This window comes from Akebia trifoliata, chromosome 6 (assembly GCF_017979445.1).
Source record: "Akebia trifoliata isolate Shusen 1 chromosome 6, ASM1797944v1, whole genome shotgun sequence".
NCBI lineage: Eukaryota > Viridiplantae > Streptophyta > Magnoliopsida > Ranunculales > Lardizabalaceae > Akebia > Akebia trifoliata.
Window position 1 is genome coordinate 10355086 of NC_141380.1, and position 22224 is coordinate 10377309.

At 34.9% G+C, this 22224-nt stretch overlaps 1 protein-coding gene across 4 annotated transcripts; it reads right to left on the reverse strand.

Annotated features, from left to right (window-relative positions):
- Positions 1–7051: 7051 nt before the first annotated feature.
- LOC147400176 (protein IQ-DOMAIN 5-like) lies at positions 7052–21367 on the reverse strand. 4 transcript variants are annotated; one of them, XM_086445775.1, is made up of 8 exons: positions 21176–21367; positions 17245–17276; positions 16938–17054; positions 15975–16223; positions 14934–15161; positions 10043–10156; positions 8103–8595; positions 7052–7480 (listed from the first exon to the last, which is right to left on the reverse strand). In XM_086445775.1, exons 3-8 carry the CDS (start codon positions 17019–17021, stop codon positions 7323–7325), a joined length of 1326 nt encoding a protein of 441 aa, XP_086301901.1. In that variant the 5' UTR covers positions 17022–17054; positions 17245–17276; positions 21176–21367; the 3' UTR covers positions 7052–7322. The 4 variants fall into 4 exon arrangements, with proteins under 4 accessions (XP_086301901.1, XP_086301900.1, XP_086301899.1 ...); XM_086445774.1 differs by lacking the exon at positions 17245–17276 and adding an exon at positions 19897–20082; XM_086445773.1 differs by lacking the exon at positions 17245–17276.
- Positions 21368–22224: the final 857 nt, after the last annotated feature.

The following is a 22224-nucleotide window of genomic DNA, read 5'->3' on the forward strand; positions in this document are numbered from 1 at the left end:
TAAATCTATGAAAGTCGATATTTAGGATAGTCTTTAACTCATGATTGAAATCTCGATCGTACCATGTGATTTTTCGTGGTTCATATTTGATTCCATGGATGACATCAAATTGGAGATGTAAAAAACTTGTTTTATTTTGAGATCTATGACGATGCCTTACAATCTTCTCTCCTCATTCTCCTGGGTGTGCCTGCAACAATACCTTTCCGACGCTCAACTCAGAATTGTAATACAAAAATAGTGTAAAATTTAGAGGGGGAAAAACTCATACATTTTAGTGCATGATGAAATCCTAAGATCCCTTTAGATCATATTATCGATTTTACCTTTATCCAATTTAAAAGAAGAATTTGGGACGTATCTAGTCAATATTTCGTCCTTATATATTTCTTCTTCCTTGAGATTTTTTCTCACCAAGATTTTAATCACTTTTGATTTAATTCATACTTTTTAGGGATTTGGGCTGGTTAAATGACTTTACCATGCGTCCTTGACCCAATATTTCCTTGACTAATCGAGACTCGAACCCATGGTTGGTTTGTAATCGAGCCATCGAACTTACCCTCAGATAAGCTGGTTCGGATCTCCGTGTCTAATTTGAATCCCTAAATGTCATGTGTCATCCCTTGATACCCAACTAAAAATATCCTCCACAGATTCCATAGTAGAATAAGATTAACTTCTTGAGGTTTTGAATCTCTTTGAAGGAAATAATTATCTTAATTATTTAATAATATAATCAGTAATTAAAAATTTAGAGATTGGATGCTTAATGATAAAACTAATCAATAGGGTCTGCTCTCTTTCATTGTGATTCGAAATTAGCTGATCTCTTGACTTCTTTGTTACATATTGGAAAACTTTTATGGGTTGCAATGTGCAATTATAAGGACTACTCGCATCCCAAAGGATGTGGGAATACCCTATGAGATCTCAAAAAAAAAAAAAAAGAATGAATTCGTACGATTATAAAATTATTATCAGGAGGGGTTTATCAAAAGAAAATTACTAAATCATAGCAAAGGAAAAGTAAACTCTTTGGAAAATGAGTTTGAAAGAAACTCTTTGGAAAATGAGTTTGAAAGAAACTCTTTTAAATTTAATTGTTAATTTAAGTATTGAAATGGCCTCTTCGATAGATAGCACATTGACAATAATACCAGAATTCATGAGATTTCCAAAATATATTATTAAAAATCTCAAGGATTTATTGAAAAATGAAAAAAATCATTCCACATTAATCATATCAAATATGTAATTAGGAAGTATTTGGACTTTTCTTATTATTATATACAAAAGAAAAATAATTATAATAATTAATGTGATTAATAGAACATGGGGAATTTATTTGGCTCATCTTCAAAATAAATGGATCGGGAGCATGGAATTAGGATGGAATGAGATGTTTGGGAATAACACTACTACCGTTACAATGCTAACGCCGTTAATAGGTCCTGCGCCAATTGGTTGGCTTCTGAAGCAGACGACTAGTTTGTCAATAATAGAAATAAAGAACATGTATGATCTAGAGACAAGTCCGTATCTCGAGAGGATCTTATCCACTTGTTTGTTAGTTGAGGGTTGGGACAAACTCTTCCGTTTCCAAGAAAAATTTACTCACTTAATGCAAGACAAGAAGCAGCGCACATTAGCACAATTATCAGATCTCTCTTTTAATATTGTTTAGAGAACTTCAATTGCCACACCAACTTTTCACTATAAAACACAAATCAGTGAAATTATGTGTTATAACACACCAACTTTAGATAGATATACACCAGACTTTTTATCTATTGAACTTCTTCGAAAATCTAGAAAAGAGCATTGAAAATAGAAGTAACTAATTTATTTATTTTTTTGATCTAGATTTTTTTTTTTTATTTTGATAATTGGGTGTCCATGTAGACAGTGGATCAGACTCGTACTTGGGCTTTGGCCAGTCCATAAACCATGGTCTTGTCCAAGGACTAGTTTTGGGGAACATGCAATACCTGCATATCACATGCACCAAGTAAGTGAGGTTGCGCACTCATGAGTGGCCCCTAAGGAATTAATGCTCATATTGAGTATTGAACTCACAACCTACGGGCATTAATCACTTATTGAGCCAACCCCTCAGGGTTAGATCTACGATTTTTTACTTTGTTTAGAGAATATCAAATCCATCAATCACGATCGATCTTGAAGATGAGATTAATGAGTCTATTTAGTGAGTATGGTGACTATAGGAGAATGATTATTCTTCCATGTATCTCAAATATACACTATATATTATAGGTCCACTAGTGACTCCGTCACAATAATACTAATAGTGAAAATTTTGACTTGCTTTATTTGTCTAACAAATTCCACAAGTCACCTCCAATTAAAAATCGAAAGTCAAATAAGCATTAGGAGACTATGCACTTTTGAAGTCAACATCAATTAGACTTTAATCTTCGCTTACTCTACTTTGATCCTTTCAATAAGAGCGGTGATGTAGTAACCTCAAGATCGTACCTCGTATCTCACTTTCCTGACGCGAAAGTGTGTAGGAACCATAAATGCTTTTTATCGAGATACGAGTGAAAACGGATTTATGGCTCCTACACACTTCCACTCCAGGAAAGTGACATATGAGGTGCAATCTTGAGGTCACTTCAGCATTGTTCTTTCAATAATAATACGTAACGGGATGACCCAAAGACTTTGAAGAGAACCTCATCATCGACAACAAAGACTTTGATGTGTTTTTCAAAGATAGCCTCACCAACAAAATCGTAGAATTGTTGGCTAAGATCAAGGACAAGGGTAACATATCTAATACCGTCACCCATATGTTCGTCGTTGAGGCCTAAGCCAATATTGATCAAATCTACACGTAACTAAATATAAAATGAATCTTCCGATGAGTATTGGCCGATCTTTCTAATGACGTCGAAATTATTTTTTAGATGACGACTACATCAAAGCTGAAATTCTTTGACATTGCACAACGAATCATAATTTTTTCTCGAGATACAATGAGAAAATCAACAGTTTTCTATACATTATCACATCAGCATAACGTTCAACAAAGTCAGTTAAGCATTTTCCGGGGAAAAAAAAAATTATGATGAACTCCAATCCAAATACTTTTATTTAATTTTATAATTGGTGTGTCACAAGAAACAATGGTGTGATAATAGAAAATCGTAATCTTCTCGCAATATAAAATGAAAGACGCATGGTGCATAGTACTCCACCCTAATTTACTCTAAACATAATTATAATAAAATAAAATAATAATAATACGTGTGGTGCGTACTACGCCCTAATATATAAAAAAAACATTATTGATGGATCCACACCACCACCCAATCTACGTCATCCCCCAAAACCGACACTGACTCTGTCTTAAATAAATTGTTGAAACACAGGGAAGTATTAATTCAATGTCTCAAAAGTCATATAATGCCACTATTGCTGAAATAATTTAGGAAAAATTACTTAAAGGGACTTGGTGGAGGGATTTCTTCCTAAATCGTCTCTAAGTTTTCCGACTTCGCTGAACAAGACATTTAGTAATCTTTTTCTTTCTAGATGTTCCTGATGGCCATTTTCACCATTTCGAGGTGTGAAATATTTAAATTACTCTTTTTCATCTTCTTCATATAGTTAGATTTTTCAACGATGATTGCAATCATTTCCGATGATCTTTGATTATGAATAACGAATGGAGGTTGATATTCTATTGATTTTGAAAATCTAGATGTATTTATTTTTTCAATGATTTTTGAAGAACGAAATTGAGATTTGAATTTTTTTTATTTATGATTACATTGTAACTTTTGATTTGCAATCATAATTAATGCAGTTTTTTAATATATTTTGAGAAGATTAACTAAGTATTGAAATTAGAAAAATGAAAAATTCAATTTGCATTACAACGTTAAGTTCACCACTTTTTTTTTTCATTACTGTCTAACTCGACAGTGGTGAGTTCACCAATTTTTAACTTAGTATTGAGTTCAATGGTAATTAAATAAAAAGTTGTGAACTTGATACTAAGTTAAAAATTGGTGAATTAATCATTTTGTGTTGAGTTAATCACTTTTTAACTTAGTGAACTTATCACTTAGTGTTGAGTTCACCACTTTTTATTTAATAAAACAAAAAGTGGTGAACTCGACACTAAGTTGAAAAGTGTTGAACTCACCACTTAATGTCCAGTTCGACGGAAATTAAATAAAAAGTGGTGAACTTGACGTTGTATTGCAAATTGGATTTTTCATTTTTTTTTTTTTTTTTTTCCATTTTTCCACTTTCAATACTCAGTTAATTTCCTTAAAATACTAAAAAAATGCATCAATTATGATTGCAAATAAAAAAACTACGATGTAATCATAAAAAAATTTGAATCTCAACTTCGTTCGTCAAATTTTTTATATTTATAAATCATCAAAAAAAAAAAAAACATTTAGATGTTCAAAATCAAGAGCATGTTGTTTTCCATCCGTCATTCTTGATCAAAGATTATCGAAAATGATTGCACTTGTCGTTGGAAAATCTAATTATGAGTAGAAGATAAAAAAAAATGGTAAGTTGAGTATTTCACACACCAAAATGATGAAAATGGTCAACAAGTATCATTTAAAAATAAAAAAACGTTGACTAAATGTCCTAATCAGTTCATGATTTTTGAACTCAATATTTCGTCTCGTCTCGTCCAGGCCCAATACCGAGTCGTCTTGGATAAGTTTTCCGAAACGTTTGAGACGTCTAGTGTGTCAAATAAAAAAAAAATGAAAGTGAGTCATAAATCTCGATCAAAACATGACTTTGTGAGTTGGTTTTATTCAACTTCGATATCGAGTTAATTTGGGTGATACGTCTCGGTCTCAGACGAGTTAAAAAATCATGATTCAGTTAAGTCGAAAAAGTTAAGGATTATTTAAAAAGAAATCCCTCTGTGCGGGATCTTTAAGTAATTTTTTAATAATTTAACTTTATCGATGATTTTTCATTAAAAAAAAATTGATGGGCCAGTGGTACGTACATGATAGGTAGGCCCAATTTGTGCTACTTGACACAACTTTTTTTTCTTCGTTATGTGTCATATTTGTTTATTTCTCGAAGGGTCCGCCTTGGCTAGCCTTACTTCTCTAATGTGTAGTGTAGGAGATGTGACGTTAGTTTTGTCCGTATTCTGCTAATATGCGCATCAGTAAGTGAAAATATTCTCAATGTTAGATATTTTACTAAAATAGTACGGACAGTGTCCTTCCATTAACGTGCGCCTGTCCAATTTAAAATTTCTCCCTCTACGGGTACACTACATTAAATTCACAAATTAAAAAAAATTAATCGATAATTTATTAATTAATTATTTAATAAATAATGCTGAAGTGACCTCTAATTGGAACCTCGTATCGCACTTCTTAACTTAACATGATTATGAAACACTTTCACGTCAAAAAGTACGATATGAGATTCCAACTTGAGGTCAGTCGAGCACGACTCTTTTTTAGTATAATAACAATTTTATCTTTCATCATCAAAATTTTATTTTATTTTCTTTTTTTTAACATTCGATCTCAAGTGCAATATAAGATTTTTAAGGAGGTTGAAGAAAATGGGTTTTAAGAAATTTTCACGAATTTATCCGAATTAATCGAACTAAACTTTCACCAAATAGTTTTTCAAATCTGTACTTGACTATCATGCTTCAAATACAATTAATAGATGCATTTAAAAAAAGGGTAGTTAGAACCAGCATATTAATGATTTAATTAATGAGGTAGCTCAAAGATATAACACCATTGGAAAGGAGAGCATTTAAATTTTAACAACCCTTCCAAGTGGTTCCTAGATATTACCACCTTATTAAAGAAGCACCCCCACACCATAATAATCAAGTTTGGATTTGGCGAGTACTCTAATAAATCCAAAAAAAAAAAAAAAATCAGAAGAAATTTCTAAGATTTTTCGAAAGGTATCTTCATTTTTTCTTATTTCTTAAATATACATTAGCTTCAATCTCTCTAAAAATCACCATTAAGAATTAATTGAGATTGTAAGGACGACTAGGTTTGCTCCACAAGTCACACATTCAAATCTCTATATGCCTTTTCACATAAAAGTGGTTATACTTAATTGTTGAACTCTTGCTAGGGTGGTTGATACGTAAGGTCCATCCAAGATCTCTTGAGGTTGTTGAAGAGAGGGAGAGCAGATTAATTGGTAAATCTCCCGTTAATTTAATTATTCCCCAATATTCAAAAGGAATTGGGGGTTGATTAGTAGATAAATCACTAATTAATTTGTTTATTCACCTGTACAATGGGCTAGCCCTCTCTCTATTCAAAATAATTTTCCGTAATTTTGAGAAAAAATTGCATAATTTTGTGTTTGTCTTTAAAATGCTAGTCTCAAATCCAATGGCTGAGATTGGAGGAGATTCCCTAGAGAACTAAAGAGAATCCTAAGATGTTTGGTGTTGTGGAGTATAATCTGGGTCTCTACGAGAACACGAGAAAATTAGTGAGTAATTTTTTTTTAAAAGAAACAATTTGTTGGTGTATGATTAGGAATTTAATGAAAAATCATTGTCCTTGAGAAAAATGATTTTTCATCTTAGCGTAAAGTATTCCTCAAACAAGAAGAAAATGGTTTTCTTGCCCCCATGGAAAAATTCTAATGCTATTCTCATTTCTCACAGCTAGCCCCACATTGAATAAAAAAACATTTTCTAATCTTTTTTCCAACGCAAATTGAAATTCTTGGAAAACATTTTCCCAACGATCTAAATACCTTCAGAGATGTATATCCTTTACTAATAATCAGGACTCAGGAGCACTCAATGCAAGCTTAATTCCTCATCTTAAGACACTAGCCTTCAAGAAGAAAAAAAAAAATCATCAGTCATCGTCTCCACGAGTACATCCCAAGGAACTATCATGCTGAGGTCCAGATATAGGATAATCATCGCAATTTTATATGTTGTGAATCTCGGGAACAATCCAATGGTCTGGACCTTGGGGCAACCCCCCACTGCGCCAAACGCAGCACTGCTCAATACTTGAATAAGATATCAGCGAAAAACTTAATACATTCATAACTCAAAACAATAAATACATAAATACCGCATGAAACATCGCAAGTAGTACTGATTAGTAATTACAAAGTTACAACACTCGGAAATCTACTCACTTTTATACTATTATGGGTGACAGTGGAATTCCTCAATCCCACAACAGCAACAAGGTTGCCCCTCCCGGCTGATAAGATCTTCTATAGAAACTGAAACAGAAACATCCAATCCTCCAATTCATGTTGAAATGCAAAACCTTCCAATGGGATTCTCAGATCTGCAGCTCAACTTCTTGTGGGACAGAATTTGTGGAGTTTGAATGGCGTCTTCGATCAAATGTAGAGTTATCTTTGGTAGGCTTGTGCGCATTAGATGTTTTGTTGACAACTGTTCTACTAGGAGGACGTCTGACTGTCTGTGTCCCAAGACCTGTTAGTCAAGATCACACCAATAAGAAATTAAATAATCACATGGCACAAAAACAAAGGATTGATCTGAAATTTCATTAAAAGGCAATGCATCAATAAGCATTCTTGTAGACACACTATAACATGTCTGTAAAAGTGATGAATAAAAAATGGGGCATGACTACTGATAAGAACCCATCCAATAAACCAAAAACATGTAGGCCATAATGGTGCACAAAGTTAAGCTCTTCTCTCTTGTTCAAATTATGGTGTGGAAAGTTTAGCCCATGTCTTTTAGGAATCATAACTACCTGGTTCTGACCAAATCGTCACAAAACTGTTTCAATTCATCTAAAGAACAAAAACCAAATACACGTTTGAACCATCCAGTTCATTAAACAAATTGAAAATCAGAAAAAATAAATAAACCATCCAGATCATGTTCGATATTATTGAAACTAGCTCTACAAAAGATATAACTACTAAAATGCAATAGACCAACATTGTTCAACCAATATGAACAGGCAATTGAACCCTACAGATACCCTATTTAAGATGACAGTCGGGCTTCCAAAACAATTACTCATGCAGTAGTGCTAAAGACAAACCCAATAACAAGTCTCCTGTATGAGTAAAAGACTTACTGCCGTTTGGCAGGGACAGACGCTTCTTTGGCAATGCATCAGGTTGTGGGGATCTATCTTTAGGATGACTGTATGACCTGGTCCCCATCCCAGAAGGTCTTGAGTTGGCTTCTTCAATCGGCTCCTCTCGAGACACCTTAGGTTTTGGCTTGGCTGACAGTGTGCTTGACGTTCCTAACATGCTAGGTGACTTAGTGGATGAAGAACCACTTCCATCGGAGTGAGACACACTGGTTTTTTTATTTGAGAAATTTGAATGAAGATTCGATGAAATGGATTTCTTTCCGGAAGATCTGAGCTGGGTGCTGGTGCTGTTCTTTCCCTCTGCTGATCCATTTTCATGTATCATAACTCCATCTCTGAGATTAATGTCAAGGAACCGGTTCTCCCATGGACGAACAGCCATCCATCTCTCCAACCAGTTCCAACCCCAGCTGCTTTTATCAGGTTCAAATCCAGTAGGGAGTGCTTGCTGTTTCGATCCTGCCTGCCACTGGAGGAGAGAAATTCATGATGTCAAGATATCATCCATAAAGAAAAAAACCGAGAAGGATGTAGCCGGCAAAATATTTGGTTTGAAGCATTGATATCCAGAAATCAACAAATGTGCAGCCAACTTGATATTATAACTGTGTACTCAAATTTCAGGAAAGAAAATAAAAAATATTTCATTACAATAACTTACCAAAAAAGAATGTGGGTATTAAATAAAAAGCGTAGTCAGTGAGAGTGAATTTGTACACAGATTCAACACGAGATTGTGTTGATGGGACATATAAAAGTGATACCAACTCTTAGTTCAAGTTATTTGCAAAAATTTGCTTTGCATGGTCATAAATAATTGGGGCACGTGTCCAAAACTGTAAAATATCAATCATCATTAAGAAAAAAATGCATAAGGCGAATAGTTAGGGTTCCTCAAACTGAGTTCTTTTTAAAGCTTACCCACCAGTTCAACAATCTGGATGATAACAAAGCGTGTCGAGGGGCACAAATATAAGGGCACGCTATGCTTAAGCATACACACATAAAAAATAGTGTAATGGTTCTCGAAAGTTGAAAGAAGATATGAACTCATTCACCATAGCATAAGAATTGGCTCTGAACAGTGGAATGGAAGAACCAGATTTGTATTGCCGACCCAAAATTTTTGTGATAAGGATATGTCGTCGTCGTTGTTGTTGTTATTGTTGTTGCTGTTGTTCTAGTTATGAACCTAAATAACTATCAAAGCAAGACTGCAACTTTAGGAAGAAAATAATATTTAAAGAAAATCTTAGATTTCCCTTAAAGGACAATCTTATTCATCAGGACAGGATACAGTGGAATGGAAGAACAGGATTTGTTTAGCCGACCCCAAATATTTGGGATAAAGCTTGTTGTTATGAACCAAAATGACTATCAAAGTAAGACTGGAACTTTAGGAACAAAATAAAAGAAAACCTTCGATTGCCCAGAAAGGAGGAACCATTTTTCTTATTCATCTGGCTCAGGACACAGTGGAATGGAAGAACAGGATTTGTTCAGCCGAACCAAATCTTTGGACAAGGCTTTGTTGTTGTAATGAACCAAAATAACTACCAAAGCAAGATTGGAAATTTGAGACAGAATAGTATTACAAAAAAATCTTTGATTATCCTTTATGGAGGAACCATTCTATTCATTTAGCTCTGGACACAGTGGAATGGAAGAACAGAATTCGTTTAGCTGACCCCAAATCTCTGAGATAAGACTTTGTTTTTTTTGTTTTGTTTGTTTTTTTGGTTATGGGTAAGCTGAACTTGAACTCACGACCTCAAAGTTGCTTAGCAATGTGTCTAACCAACTGAGCTATGGGCTAAGCCCAATCAATTTAAAATTTGTTGTTATTGTTAGTGTTGGTGACAAATTGGAAGTGGCTGTTTTACTTCCTAGGTAAGGCTACTACTATCAAGGTTTACCTGATGAGCCAGAGCATATGCCATGGCTCTCTCCCGCTTGGCTGCAGCTTCTTGCCTCTTTAACAGCTTGGCTTGAATGTCTTCCACTGATCCAGCACTGTCACACCACGCTTCCTGCATCACCAATCAAACGATAGAAATAAGAATCATACAACATGCCAAACAAAGGTAAAGCTAATATGGAAAAAAAAGAACAGAATAATCAAAATTTCTATTTCTACCGGCCTTCGATAAGCTATTATGTTACCTTATTAATAAGGTAATTCAAGATATTTTCCTTGAGTTTGCAGGCAAGCCACATGTTTATATCAATAGTATATCAGAAAAGATTCATTATTACAGAGGGTTCACTGATTCTAAAATGATCTCAAAAAGTCCCAAAAATTTCTATGCAACCGGAACTTATCCAATCTAAAAACTTGGACCCAACAAAAGTAATCACCATTTTGTTTACTTTTCCCATCCTCCCAATTTTTATATCCTATGTTTCTGCTTCCATTGGATCATCAGTCAGACAATCTGCAACCTGATCCTTGAAATCTAACACAGAAACGCATCCGTTTAAATTAGTAATATAAACTTTACCTTAAGTAGTTCAAATTGAAAAATACATGATATATTGGGAGGGGGTTATGTGTGCGAGAGTTTGTGTCCACTGTTTTTCATTATTTAACAGAAAAAATATACTATGAGCATGACAGTTATGTCACGTGCTCCATTTTGAAACTTTGGAAACATAAGTGGTCACTCATATCAATCTGAACCATCTGATAGCAGATACTACCTAGAAGATTTCCAATAATAATATTTATCCCAATGAAATCATTGCACTTTTCTCATCAATACTTATAAACAATATTTTTACAGGTTTACCTTTCTTGATGCCCTTTTCTTCTCAGATAACTCACACTCAACATTGTCACACATTGTCCCCCCTCATTTACTTTCCTTTTCCTTTTTTACCCTTCCTTTACTCTATAGAAGACCCATTTCATAAAAAGCTTTGCCTCTTTGAAATTGGCTTTAGGGAAATCTGTCATACAAAACTATAAGATTCTTCCAAAATGATCCCAAATAACAAATATCAATGTACTTTCCGAGTAGAATTACCATTTCTATGTAACAACTTCAGGCAACTAGCTCACAAGACATCTAAAGCCAAAGCTACATGAGCTGACCTCTTGCCCAACCCTACGCAGTATGTCAACTTACCTCAAAATAACTTGTCCAGACATTGCTCAATAAGTTTCATTTTGCACGAGGAAGAATAGTTTAAATGATTCAAATCTCGCGTAGAGTGTAAGCACTGGATGCATGGTTTGAGAAATTATGTAAACAACCATTTATTAAACAATCAAGCAGCCATAATATAGGAGAATATCTTGAATATGCACACACAAAAAAAGACTATTCATCACCAACTAAATGAACTAATATAATAGTCAAAGATGTTTCTGTCCTCCAAGGTGGAGTTTGCCAAAGCAAGCTGCATACAACATGAGTCATATGGAGCACAGCAAGTTAAATCAACAAGTAACAGACTTTTCAAGTATCCTATATCCATTCCAAGAACAGAGTCCGACATAGAAACCCATCACAAGAACTTGTTGCTGAGGAAGATAAAATGTGAGAGAGAAGCATACAGGTCTAGCAGAAGAAATATTCGGATAGGTTCCTGTAGGATTTCCTCCAAAATTGGACGTGAGGCCCTCAGAATTTTGAGCTATATGCAAAGGAGGCTTTCATGAGATACAATTGGTAATCAATTCTTATCGTACCAGCTGATCGATCTTTACAATGCTTCCCGTCTAACAGACATTTTATTCAAAGAACATAGTATAGCAAACATCTATCTATTTCTTCATGTATAATTGCTATGAATTCTCTTTCCTACACTGATAAAAGACTGTTGTTTGCATGATACATATGTAGAAACCGATTTTCTTTCTAGTATTTACTAGAGTATTTCATTTTTCTTTCCCACTTTTGGTAGTAGAAGTAGTAACACTTAACGAGGATCACTATTATTATAAGCTTGTGGTAAGAACATGTAATGCTCCTGCGCCTGGAAATATTCTGAAGCTTTCTTATGTTCTCATTCAGTTGCTTGTGAATAAAACTTGTGTTATAGTGTTTCACAAAAAATTCTTCGTGGTTTGGTCCAGTGATCCTTGCTTTTAGGAAAGTAAAATGGGGTCAATTTCTCATATTTTAATTTGTTCAGCTCGGTCATCAGATTGCTAACCCACCAAGTACTAGCAATGCTACTCTTGCCATGATTCAAAGTTTTGTGTCGTTTTGGTATGATTCAGCAGAACATTCTGGTTTCAGGTGAGACCGGAACAAAATATTGAAAGTTTCATATTTTCTAAGAATGTTTCGGTCAAGACCATGTCAGTTTTCTCCTAACAGAAACATTGCATTGAAACATGATTTCAAACCTTAAAACTCTTGCCAATGGCTAAGCGAGTAGAGCACTTGTTATCCATACTGTTGTCTCTGTTGAGGCCTAAAATTGACCAAGCATAGGAAAAAAAAACAAAATTGTCCAAGTGGTGGAGCATGCATGATTTCCTATTTCTTACTCCATTCCTAACTGCCATATGCTTCAGGCTCCTATTTTGTTTCACACATTTCAAGAAAAGTGTGTTGTGATTTAATGAATACAAATATTTCCGATAAAAGCAAACAAAATCTAAGAATATATGTGAACCATATCATAGGCAAAAGGTGGTTCATGGTGATAATTGGTGGTGAATCATTAGCAACCGTTTGTTGGCAGTAACCCTCCATATCCCTTCTCTAGTCTGAACAGAGCACTTGCCTCCCTCCTGGCTAATGTTGGTCCCTATTGTGACCTGAGCTTGGTTCCCATCTCCATTGATGTCTACTTACTCCAAGGGCTCCAGCATCAGAACCTCCCATCTTACTTTCTTTCTTGATAAATGAAGGATTTATTTTTAATAGAAGGCATGGTTGAGATGACCACACCAAGAGAAAAAACAATACAAACAAGAAGGAATAGGAAATCTAAAAAACTAAGTTACACACACAATCCCATTTCCCCACAAAATCAAAGTTGACCTTACCATCCATACAATATCGGTGTCCTGCCCCTTGTGAGCAATCGAAGCAGTAGATGATCCACTCGAGCCACTTACCTGATCCACAAACTTGGCAAATTCGACATTCTTTAGTTACTGCCAAGGGAGACATGATGTTAGAGCCCACAGATTTTGGATCAGATTCATAAGAGTATCCAATCGGGTCGCCAGCTGGTGTGTAGTAAGGTCATGATGGTTTGTTTTCTCAAAGAAAAGCCCCTCGGACTCCTGAAACACTTTGCTCCCTCCAGAGAAAAACATAACCCAAAGTTGAGACAATAAGCTCATGCACCGGAGTTTCTTTTCCTTAAAAGATTCTCAAGTTCTCTCCTTCCAAATCCCCCAACAGATGGCAAACGGGGTAGTGCTCCAAAGTTTTCTCTTGAATGTCGAGAAGCCCAACCCAATAGCCACGGAAAGAATTAGGAGGGCACCACACAACACCAAAGAGGTTTAAGAAATGGGACCGAATTTCTCTAGCCAAGGTGCAATGAAGCAAGACATGATCCACGGACTCCCCATCCAACTATAGGCCACAGAAATTTACAGCAATGATACCCCTCTTCCTAACATTTTCTAGAGTCTAAATTCTCCTGAGTTGCCATCTTCCTTCTACCCCCCACTTCTGAATCTATAATTGCATCAACCTTTCATACTTAAAAATGCCCAATCACTCTTTTGGAATTGTCCAAAAATATATAGAAGACCATACCCAAATTGCATTTGAGAAACTAAAATGAAGAACTCAGCCATACTGAGGCCATTACCACTCAATGATCACAGTGGTACAAGACCAAGTTGCTTGTTCATTTAGTTTCCAGGTTGAGAAAATAATTAATTGATACAAGAAACACTATTTCTTATTTTCCTAAACATAATTATCAGGATCCATGAAAAAAATGCAAGTAATAGTAAGAGACAGGTATTTTGTCAGGCAAACCCAGAAACTAGACTCAAGAGTCAAGAGTACCTTTTCACAGCCTGCTTGTGATTAACATGTTTATTCAGATTATTTTTTCAGTCCCTCTTGTTCGAAGAGAGGATTCACCGAAACAGTGTCAGTATAATTCAAAAGCTACAAAAATGTATTTCCAGCAAATTCAAATGTAATACTGAACTTCCAGAACTGACAAGAAAATCATTGACTCCTCTGAAAACCAAAAAAGAGAAGCAAGGATTGTCAGACGCTAGATCACAAACATATATCCAGAGTTCCTTAAAGTCCAAAAGAACATAGCAGTTCAAAAGATTAGGGAAGAAATCTAAAAGTACAAAAATGATTTTATACATTTTCGAAGTTTAATAGAAGAAATGGTTTCATTTGTGCAGGTTTATGCTGCTAAACCCCTCATTTTGCACCATTTCTGGAGGTTAAGGCATACCTAATGTTAAAGCATTTTACCGTAAACTGACAATGGGGTTGCCTTTGGTCAGGGTGGTATACAAGAACCCCACAACCAAAAACTTAGAAGGTTAGTAATTCTCTCACAAACAAAATAACTTAATAAGGCCATATACATTTTATAGCATCCTTGAATGCCCCAGGTTTACTTAAAAAACAGACATTTACTGCTGTTTTCCAAGTACGACACTATTTCAATTTTTTTATTAGATGATGCAACTTTCATTACTAAAGCAACACGTAAATGTTAAGTCTACAGGAAATTGAAAGGAAGATATAAGTTTTCAAAGTAAAAAAGCTATGTTGAAAAGCATCAGAACATGATAGATTATAATCATCCAAGAAAAGAACATGGATAAGTTGACAAAACCCTGATAATGCTTACCTCAATTTCTCGAGCACGAGCCTCATGTACAAGTTGCTGCTGAACTTTTTGTTGTGTCATCTGAGTTTCCAAGGCCATGCGAACACGTCTTGCACGAACACGAGCCTGAACTCTCACCAAGGCTTGCATACAGCGAAGAGTTACTGCAGCTTGCTTTCTCACAGCATGGCCCCTGACAAGGGCCTGAAGCCTCACCAATCCTTTCAAAGCTCTAAGTGCTCGTCTAGCCTAAAAAATATCAATTAGGCCTTTCAATTATAGTTCAATATAACCATAAGCGCAACAAATGAAAATTTAAATAATACAATGAAAGGCTTCCACAAGTATAAGTGAATGGGCTTCCTTATAACCAATCATTTGCTGAGTCACACAGTGACTCCAATTGTGATATTTTAGTTAAATTAATTTGTGAGACCAAATTGGAACCATCTTCTACTCATCGTTGTAATACAATAAATGACCAACTGGAACCTGATTATTTAAAAATATCATGATTATAATATACTAAATGGCCATTAATTGAAACTAATTGAGATTAGTACAGCTAAAAAACTAAGGTATGGATTTACTTATCAAAAAATTTAACTAAGATATGATTTAGAAGCTAACAATTGTGATATTTTTAAATAATCAGGTTCTCTCATTTAATAATGATACTGTTAGTTTGGAAAACATAAGCAATTGGATGGTGGATTTGGACATAGGCCACACCTATATTTCGGCTCTATTTTCTTACACACCCAGTACAATTTTATATAGGTAAAACTTAAGCTCATCAAATTAGTTTGTACTTGACACACATCTCTCTTTACCCATTTTTTAGATTTTAACTATTTGTATCAGGCCATTAAATTGGTTTAGTAGCTGAGATATTCTTTCTAAATTTTAACAATTGGTTTGGATCAGGTCATCACCTGATGTTGCTTGGTTTTAAGCTTGTTTATGGTAGGATGCCATGCTCACATTGGAACTAAGATGTTAATCTACAGCAAAAATATTAATATACTGACAATCCTAAAATGATCGCAAATAGTTTCACACCAGAAATCCTCGGAAAGCAATTTGGATGTGTGTAGCAGCCCATTCCTCTTTCTCATTCTGTTGAATCTGAGCTGCAGCCTGTAGTTGGAGTGAGCTAGTAGGGGAGCTGGCACTGTCTGAGTTTGAATGAATGTTAGCATCTCCTGTTAGTGCAGCTGTGCCATGGGCAAACTCCCCTTTAAGATTATCACCATCAATGTCGACAGAGTGTTTTCTTCGGTGCCAAAACTGACCACCAGCTTTGGTCCTCTGCCATATTTTCAAAAAATGAGATAAACCCCACAAAAGAAAAAGAAGTACTAGAGATACAAACAATATACTGCATTACTAAATTAAACCTTAAATGTATATTAATACAGATACTGTTCCTAAAAAACCGTGTTCATGTTACTTCAAGAGTGGTCATGGTGCCTATTAATACAGATACTGTTTGTTAATTTTCAGGAAAAAGAAAAAGGAAAAAGAGTATGACCAATAACATGCTATCATTCTTTGTTAGACAACTTAACCAAGTAAATGTGGAATTTGCTAACTAAACAAACCAAGGGAACGTGTTAAAAAGTTAAAATAGTAAACAAGTACAGAAATATCAGGTGAGAATATAGATATGAAGAGAATAGGAAGGGGTTTACCAAGATATGGGATGAAACCAATGACCAACTCAAGCAGCACTTTTGATAACTTCTCAAACTGGAGAATTTCCTTAAAATGTTTTTTCTTTTCCTTTTATTTTATTTGTGTGGGTGAGTGGAGGGGGCACGGGTATTATAAACACTCTGAACCAACGGAAATTAGAATGCAGAGAAGTATCAATCCCAAAAAAACATTTCTTTTTGTCTACTAACTCTAAAGTGAAACAGCTGATGATAGCAGGATTACCAAATCATAGGAGAACAAGCAATAATAACCAACGCCATTTAAAAACAAAAAAGAAACAGATACATAAAAGATGTCGTTACCCACATTCTCAGCCTTCTCTGAAGACTGTAACTTTTCCGACTTCCTCAAACCAACCAATGTCCTAAGCCACTTCCCTGAGATACCCATGATGCCAGTCAATTCAGCTGTAGCATATTAAACCTGCCATAGAAAAAACCTCTGATAAGTCAGAATTTTGGCCGGTAGTTCTAATATCTAATCACACTTCAACATCAACTAAGAAAAGAAAATGAGCTATTTCATAATATCCTAATCCAATGTACAAATAACAGATCCTTGGCAAAAAAAAGCATCTAAGAGATGGAAGGGGAAAGTTTTTTAGGAGGAGAACCTTGGGCTCTTGAGAAGACCTTAATTCATCTCCTACATATATCCCATACATGATTCACATGTTAGAAGTTAGGACCAAATATTTGGTGGATGGCATCTAGTGTTACACTTTGACTCAACATGACATTCCTTGACATGCTAATTTTACATTAAGACGTGCTGGCACTTTGAACTCCTAGATAAGGACACAGTGTCTAAGGTATTGATACTTTTGAATCTTATTTTTTACAGAACACTTACAAAATAGTGTTGAGCATTGATCTCACTTTACGACCATCCATGGAATAAACCCATGCTTTACTCTAAAGGTTTTCACTTTTAAAAGTTGCCCTTGATGATTACGTTTCATGCAATATTTAATATGGGAGGGCCTCCATTGTCTTCTTCCCATTTCTTTCCATTGTTTCCTCTCTACTTCTATAAAAAAAAAATGGTATAATTGTTTCTCCTTTTATTCTAGTTTTTGTTGCTTAATCAACAACACAATGCTTTTGCTTTTATTTTCTTTTTTTCAGTATATACTTACAACAAAAAAAAAAAATGTAGTCATCGCACTTCCATACATATGGTATTACCTAGTACACATCTAACAAATGGTAAATGGCCATGTTAATGTAATATTTCTTATTATTGGACCCCATGCGGGAGACCTTGACAAAATATCATCTCAATTGGATTATTTTAATCATCCAATAAATAACAATTTTCTAGACTATTTCCCTTGTATTTCTTAGCCATCCTTAAGAATACAATTAGTTGGACGTTGGACCATCCATGAGTTTGAATTTTATAATGGGAAAACTTCTAAATAGGGCCCACAATTTGGAAAACTTGTTGAGAAAAATATTGCACCTTGCAATGAACGACAAAGATTAGAATTAACCCCCTGACTATGCAATTGAACCGACTTGAAAGCTTAACCAATTTTTGTTAAAGATCATTAACAACAATGGACACAACCAAACCAAGATTGAAATCTGAAAGAGGGCCAAATCCTCCCTCATTTCAGGTTTCTTAGCACTAGCTATTCACGAAACTTGAAACGCAAGTTTCATATAAAAAAAAAAAAACAATTGATGCTTAAACTGCCTTGATTTTGCATTTTCTCTGAAGAGCTGCTCTTGAGAAACCCTGAGTATTACAATAAATTGTCAAGTTTAATTCCCATTAGAGTGTTAAATGCCCCTTAGACATTAATTCCTTTAGCACAAAATCTCTTTGTCCAGACATTTGGTGCCAGAATACGTGCCTTTCCTTGCTCTAGAACTAACGGCAGACTTAGGGGAAAACATTTGGTCATCCTAGGCAAGCCTCGGCATCCCCTAAAGAATCATCGTAAAAGGGTACCACAGATACATGCCAAAGGCAAAACAGCCTCCAGCACATAGGGGACTAACTGTAGATGTCGCCTTTAGCATGAGTGGGTCATCAGTGGAAGCCCAACCACATGCCTCATATGGCATCCAGGTTATCAACGCATGGCTTGCGTAGAAAATGTGCCACATCACCAATATAATCTGCATAAGTGTGAAGGGCAGCTGCCTAAGACTGCGAGTCAAGCTGGGTCCTTTCGCCAGGCTGCATCCGCTTTGCACCATGAACTGCACAACAGGAATTGCATGGATCTATCACAGAATATCCACCAATGGTAGACTCAGCGTGCGGTCTCTGAAGGTTGTGAACACTCTACCCTCAAACTAAGAACAACAAGACCAACACCCAAAAGGCTAAGTGTGCCTCTACTCTACTTTGGTCGTTCCTCTTCTCACTCTTCCTCTTCTTCTTTGATGCAACAACAACCGAACTATCACCTTTGTGATTTTGGCGAGAGTCGAAGTTACTAGAAAGATCACTTATGTAATCTAAAGATCTTATCCGCATATACTCAGGATCTTCTCATCCTAAAACAAGGTGCATCATTTTCTCACCAACTCTTTGAATACCATATTTAAAATACCATCATCTAGCAACAATAAAGCATATAACGATAATTCAAAGCCAAAATGACAACAAACTGATGGGGATAGTAAAGCTTGAAGAGTAAATTTTATGTTTATTTATTTTTCTGTTTTGATATTTTATTTTTATGTTTTTATGACTTATTTTCAGGTTTTATTAGCCCATGGTCATAGTATAATGTTTGGGGTAGTTTGGTAACTTTAATATGTCTTCTATTTAAGTTTATAAGGGTTGAAAATTTAGGAGAGAATAAGTTATAAAAATTAGAGTTTCATTAATCTATTTATTTGGTATTCTAATTTTATTATGATTCTTAAATTAATTTTCTTTATATATAAATTGTACTATGATTTATTGACGAAGAGTTTTGATGAATACATAATTAGTTTCTTTCACTGAAAATTCTTGGTGTGATTCTAATAAACCTTTAGTGTGATTCTAAGGTCCTATCCTTCTATCCATTATTTCCCTTTCTAATCATATTTAGCTTATCTTTTTTATTTTCTTTTAATTTTTTTGTTCTTGATTTTCTTGAATTCTTGAATTCTTGAATTCTTGAATCTTGAAACCCTTTTTCCTCTATCCTTAATCCTTTCCCCCATTATTCTTTTAATACTTAACCTCAAAACCTCAACCCTTAACCATTTCCTTTACCTTATTAAAAATATTGTAATAGCAAAACTTTATATTTTACCTTTCAGCATATAGCCATTGGGATTGTGGTCGCAATTGAAAAAACATCAAAATTAAACCCCACAAGTCAAATTCTTTTGGATTTACACAATCGTAGTCCAAACCCTTAACCTAATCACAAACCAGATTTCCCTAACCCCCATATTTCATCTTTTTTATACATATTCCATCTTCTTCACTCACTGTCCTGCATCACAAACCATAAAAATATCGTGATAAGGGCATTAATACAGAAACAAGCCATTTGCCATACCAGCATTGAATGAACTCTTAACATATCTCCCCAATAGAGGAAGTGGGAAGTTTCAGCAATTGCAGGAATTAGAGTGGGATAAAAAATGAAAAAAAAAAAAGAGCCAAAAACACAGGGTCTTTGAGGCCCGAGATTCCAAGGAATGACATCTAGAGGCTTTACAGTATCCTACAGCAACCAACTGCAAGGTCTAAATTCGTCTATTGAGCCTACAAACCAAATTCAGTACTAATGCATCAACAGGAAAATATATATATACTAACAGTGGAAAATGTAGATTATCACCCAGGACAAAACTTGGACAGAAGATAAAAAAGACCAAATTTTGCAACTCAAGTTGATCTACGCTGGTGACAACATCTCTTATGGGTAAGCCATTAATCCCAGAAGGAAAAGTACTTGTGGTGCCCTCCTTGGCCTAAATTAGAAGATGCAAAGATCTCTACTATCGAAAGAAGTTGAAATTCAAGCAGCACAATCCATTCCAAATCTCGAAAGGTGAAAACTTTGCGACAAAAAAAAAAAAAAGTTAAGGGCAGAAAACAGTTTATGAATTGGAAACAAACTCTATAAAAAATTCTTATAGCAAGAAAACCCATTTGATAAGGAAAACGAAGAACCTAAATTTCAATTCTCCCTTAAGTACCCATTTGGTTCCTGCCGTTCGTGTTTCCACAAAATCTACCAAACTCTTTACTTGAATCAATTTCTTTGCTCGTCACGATCTCTCCATCCACAAAGATGCTACAAATACCAAACCCCATAATCATCCCAAGCCCCCAATATTTAAATACCACTCTACTACTACCCTTAACCACTCTCAAATGAAACTCGAACATTAAATGTGTTAAACCAATAAAAAAAACCCAAATCCAGACCTAATTCGAAAAAAAAAAACTCATTTTTCCGTATCGTACAATGCAGATCTGTATATCAAGGAGACGACAGAAATATTCAGAAAAGAAATAGAGAGAGAGAGAGAGAGAGAGAGAGAGAATGGAAACATAATTCAGAAACCGTAGTTCACCTGGATGTGCGAGTTTATTATGATCTCCATTGCACAACAGAGTGAACCACAATTTGCAGCAGAGATCAAACCGAATAACAAAACCAAATCAATGTCGAATAAAACTTCCGATTTATTTTTCAACCGATCGATCAATCAATCAATTTCAGTCTCGTTTATTTTTTTCTCTTTCTTCTGTTGTTCTCTGTTTCTCTCCCATTAATATAAATCTTCTTCATCAGATAAAAGCCGGCCCCTGGCCTGATTAAAAAAAAAAAAAAGCTGATCCGCTAAAGTACGCCGTAGGTTAACACAGACTAGTGGGGTCAGTTCTAGTGGGACCCGGTTCGTATGTTTGGTTTGGGCACCTGTAAAAATGGCTCAGATCGAGTGGGTCCCGGTTCATAATGGGGGAAGTGAGGAGTGGTGGGGACTACCTGGCGCATATTAGTCTTCACCAGTTTGGATGAGAATTGGAGGGAAAGAGAGTTAGTCGGTGACTCATTACTGGTCCCTATCTTTTGTCTTCAAACGACATTTGACTAAAACTTTAGGGATGTTTCGAAAATGCCCTTATTTTCTGCTTAAATTACTAAAATACCATGTGATGGAAAAAAATTTGTATATTTCTTTTGCCTCCCTCACAACCTAAGAAATTTTAAGTTACCCCTTGAAACTTTAACTTTGACAAGGGGTGTGGTTACAACACACCTAAAAGTATAGAAAAAAAGTACATTTTTTTTTTTTTTGAGAAAGACTCATTTAAAATACGTCTTATACCTCTGACGATTAAAATGATAATAAAAAAAATACATTTTTTTTTAAAGTCATTTTTTTTATGAAGTCGTGTTTAAAAAAAAAAATCATTTTTCACAATTTAAACAAGTTTTTTCATTTTTTTTTTTTTCAAAAAAAAAAAAAAACTAAACACTTTCTATGTAGACATAATTGTTTGTGATTTAACTCGTGATTCATAAATATAGAAATATGGGATTTCATGATAATATCTTTATGGTATGATTTTTCATTTTTTTTAAGAGTATATTTTTTTTTGTTAAAAAAAAATATGT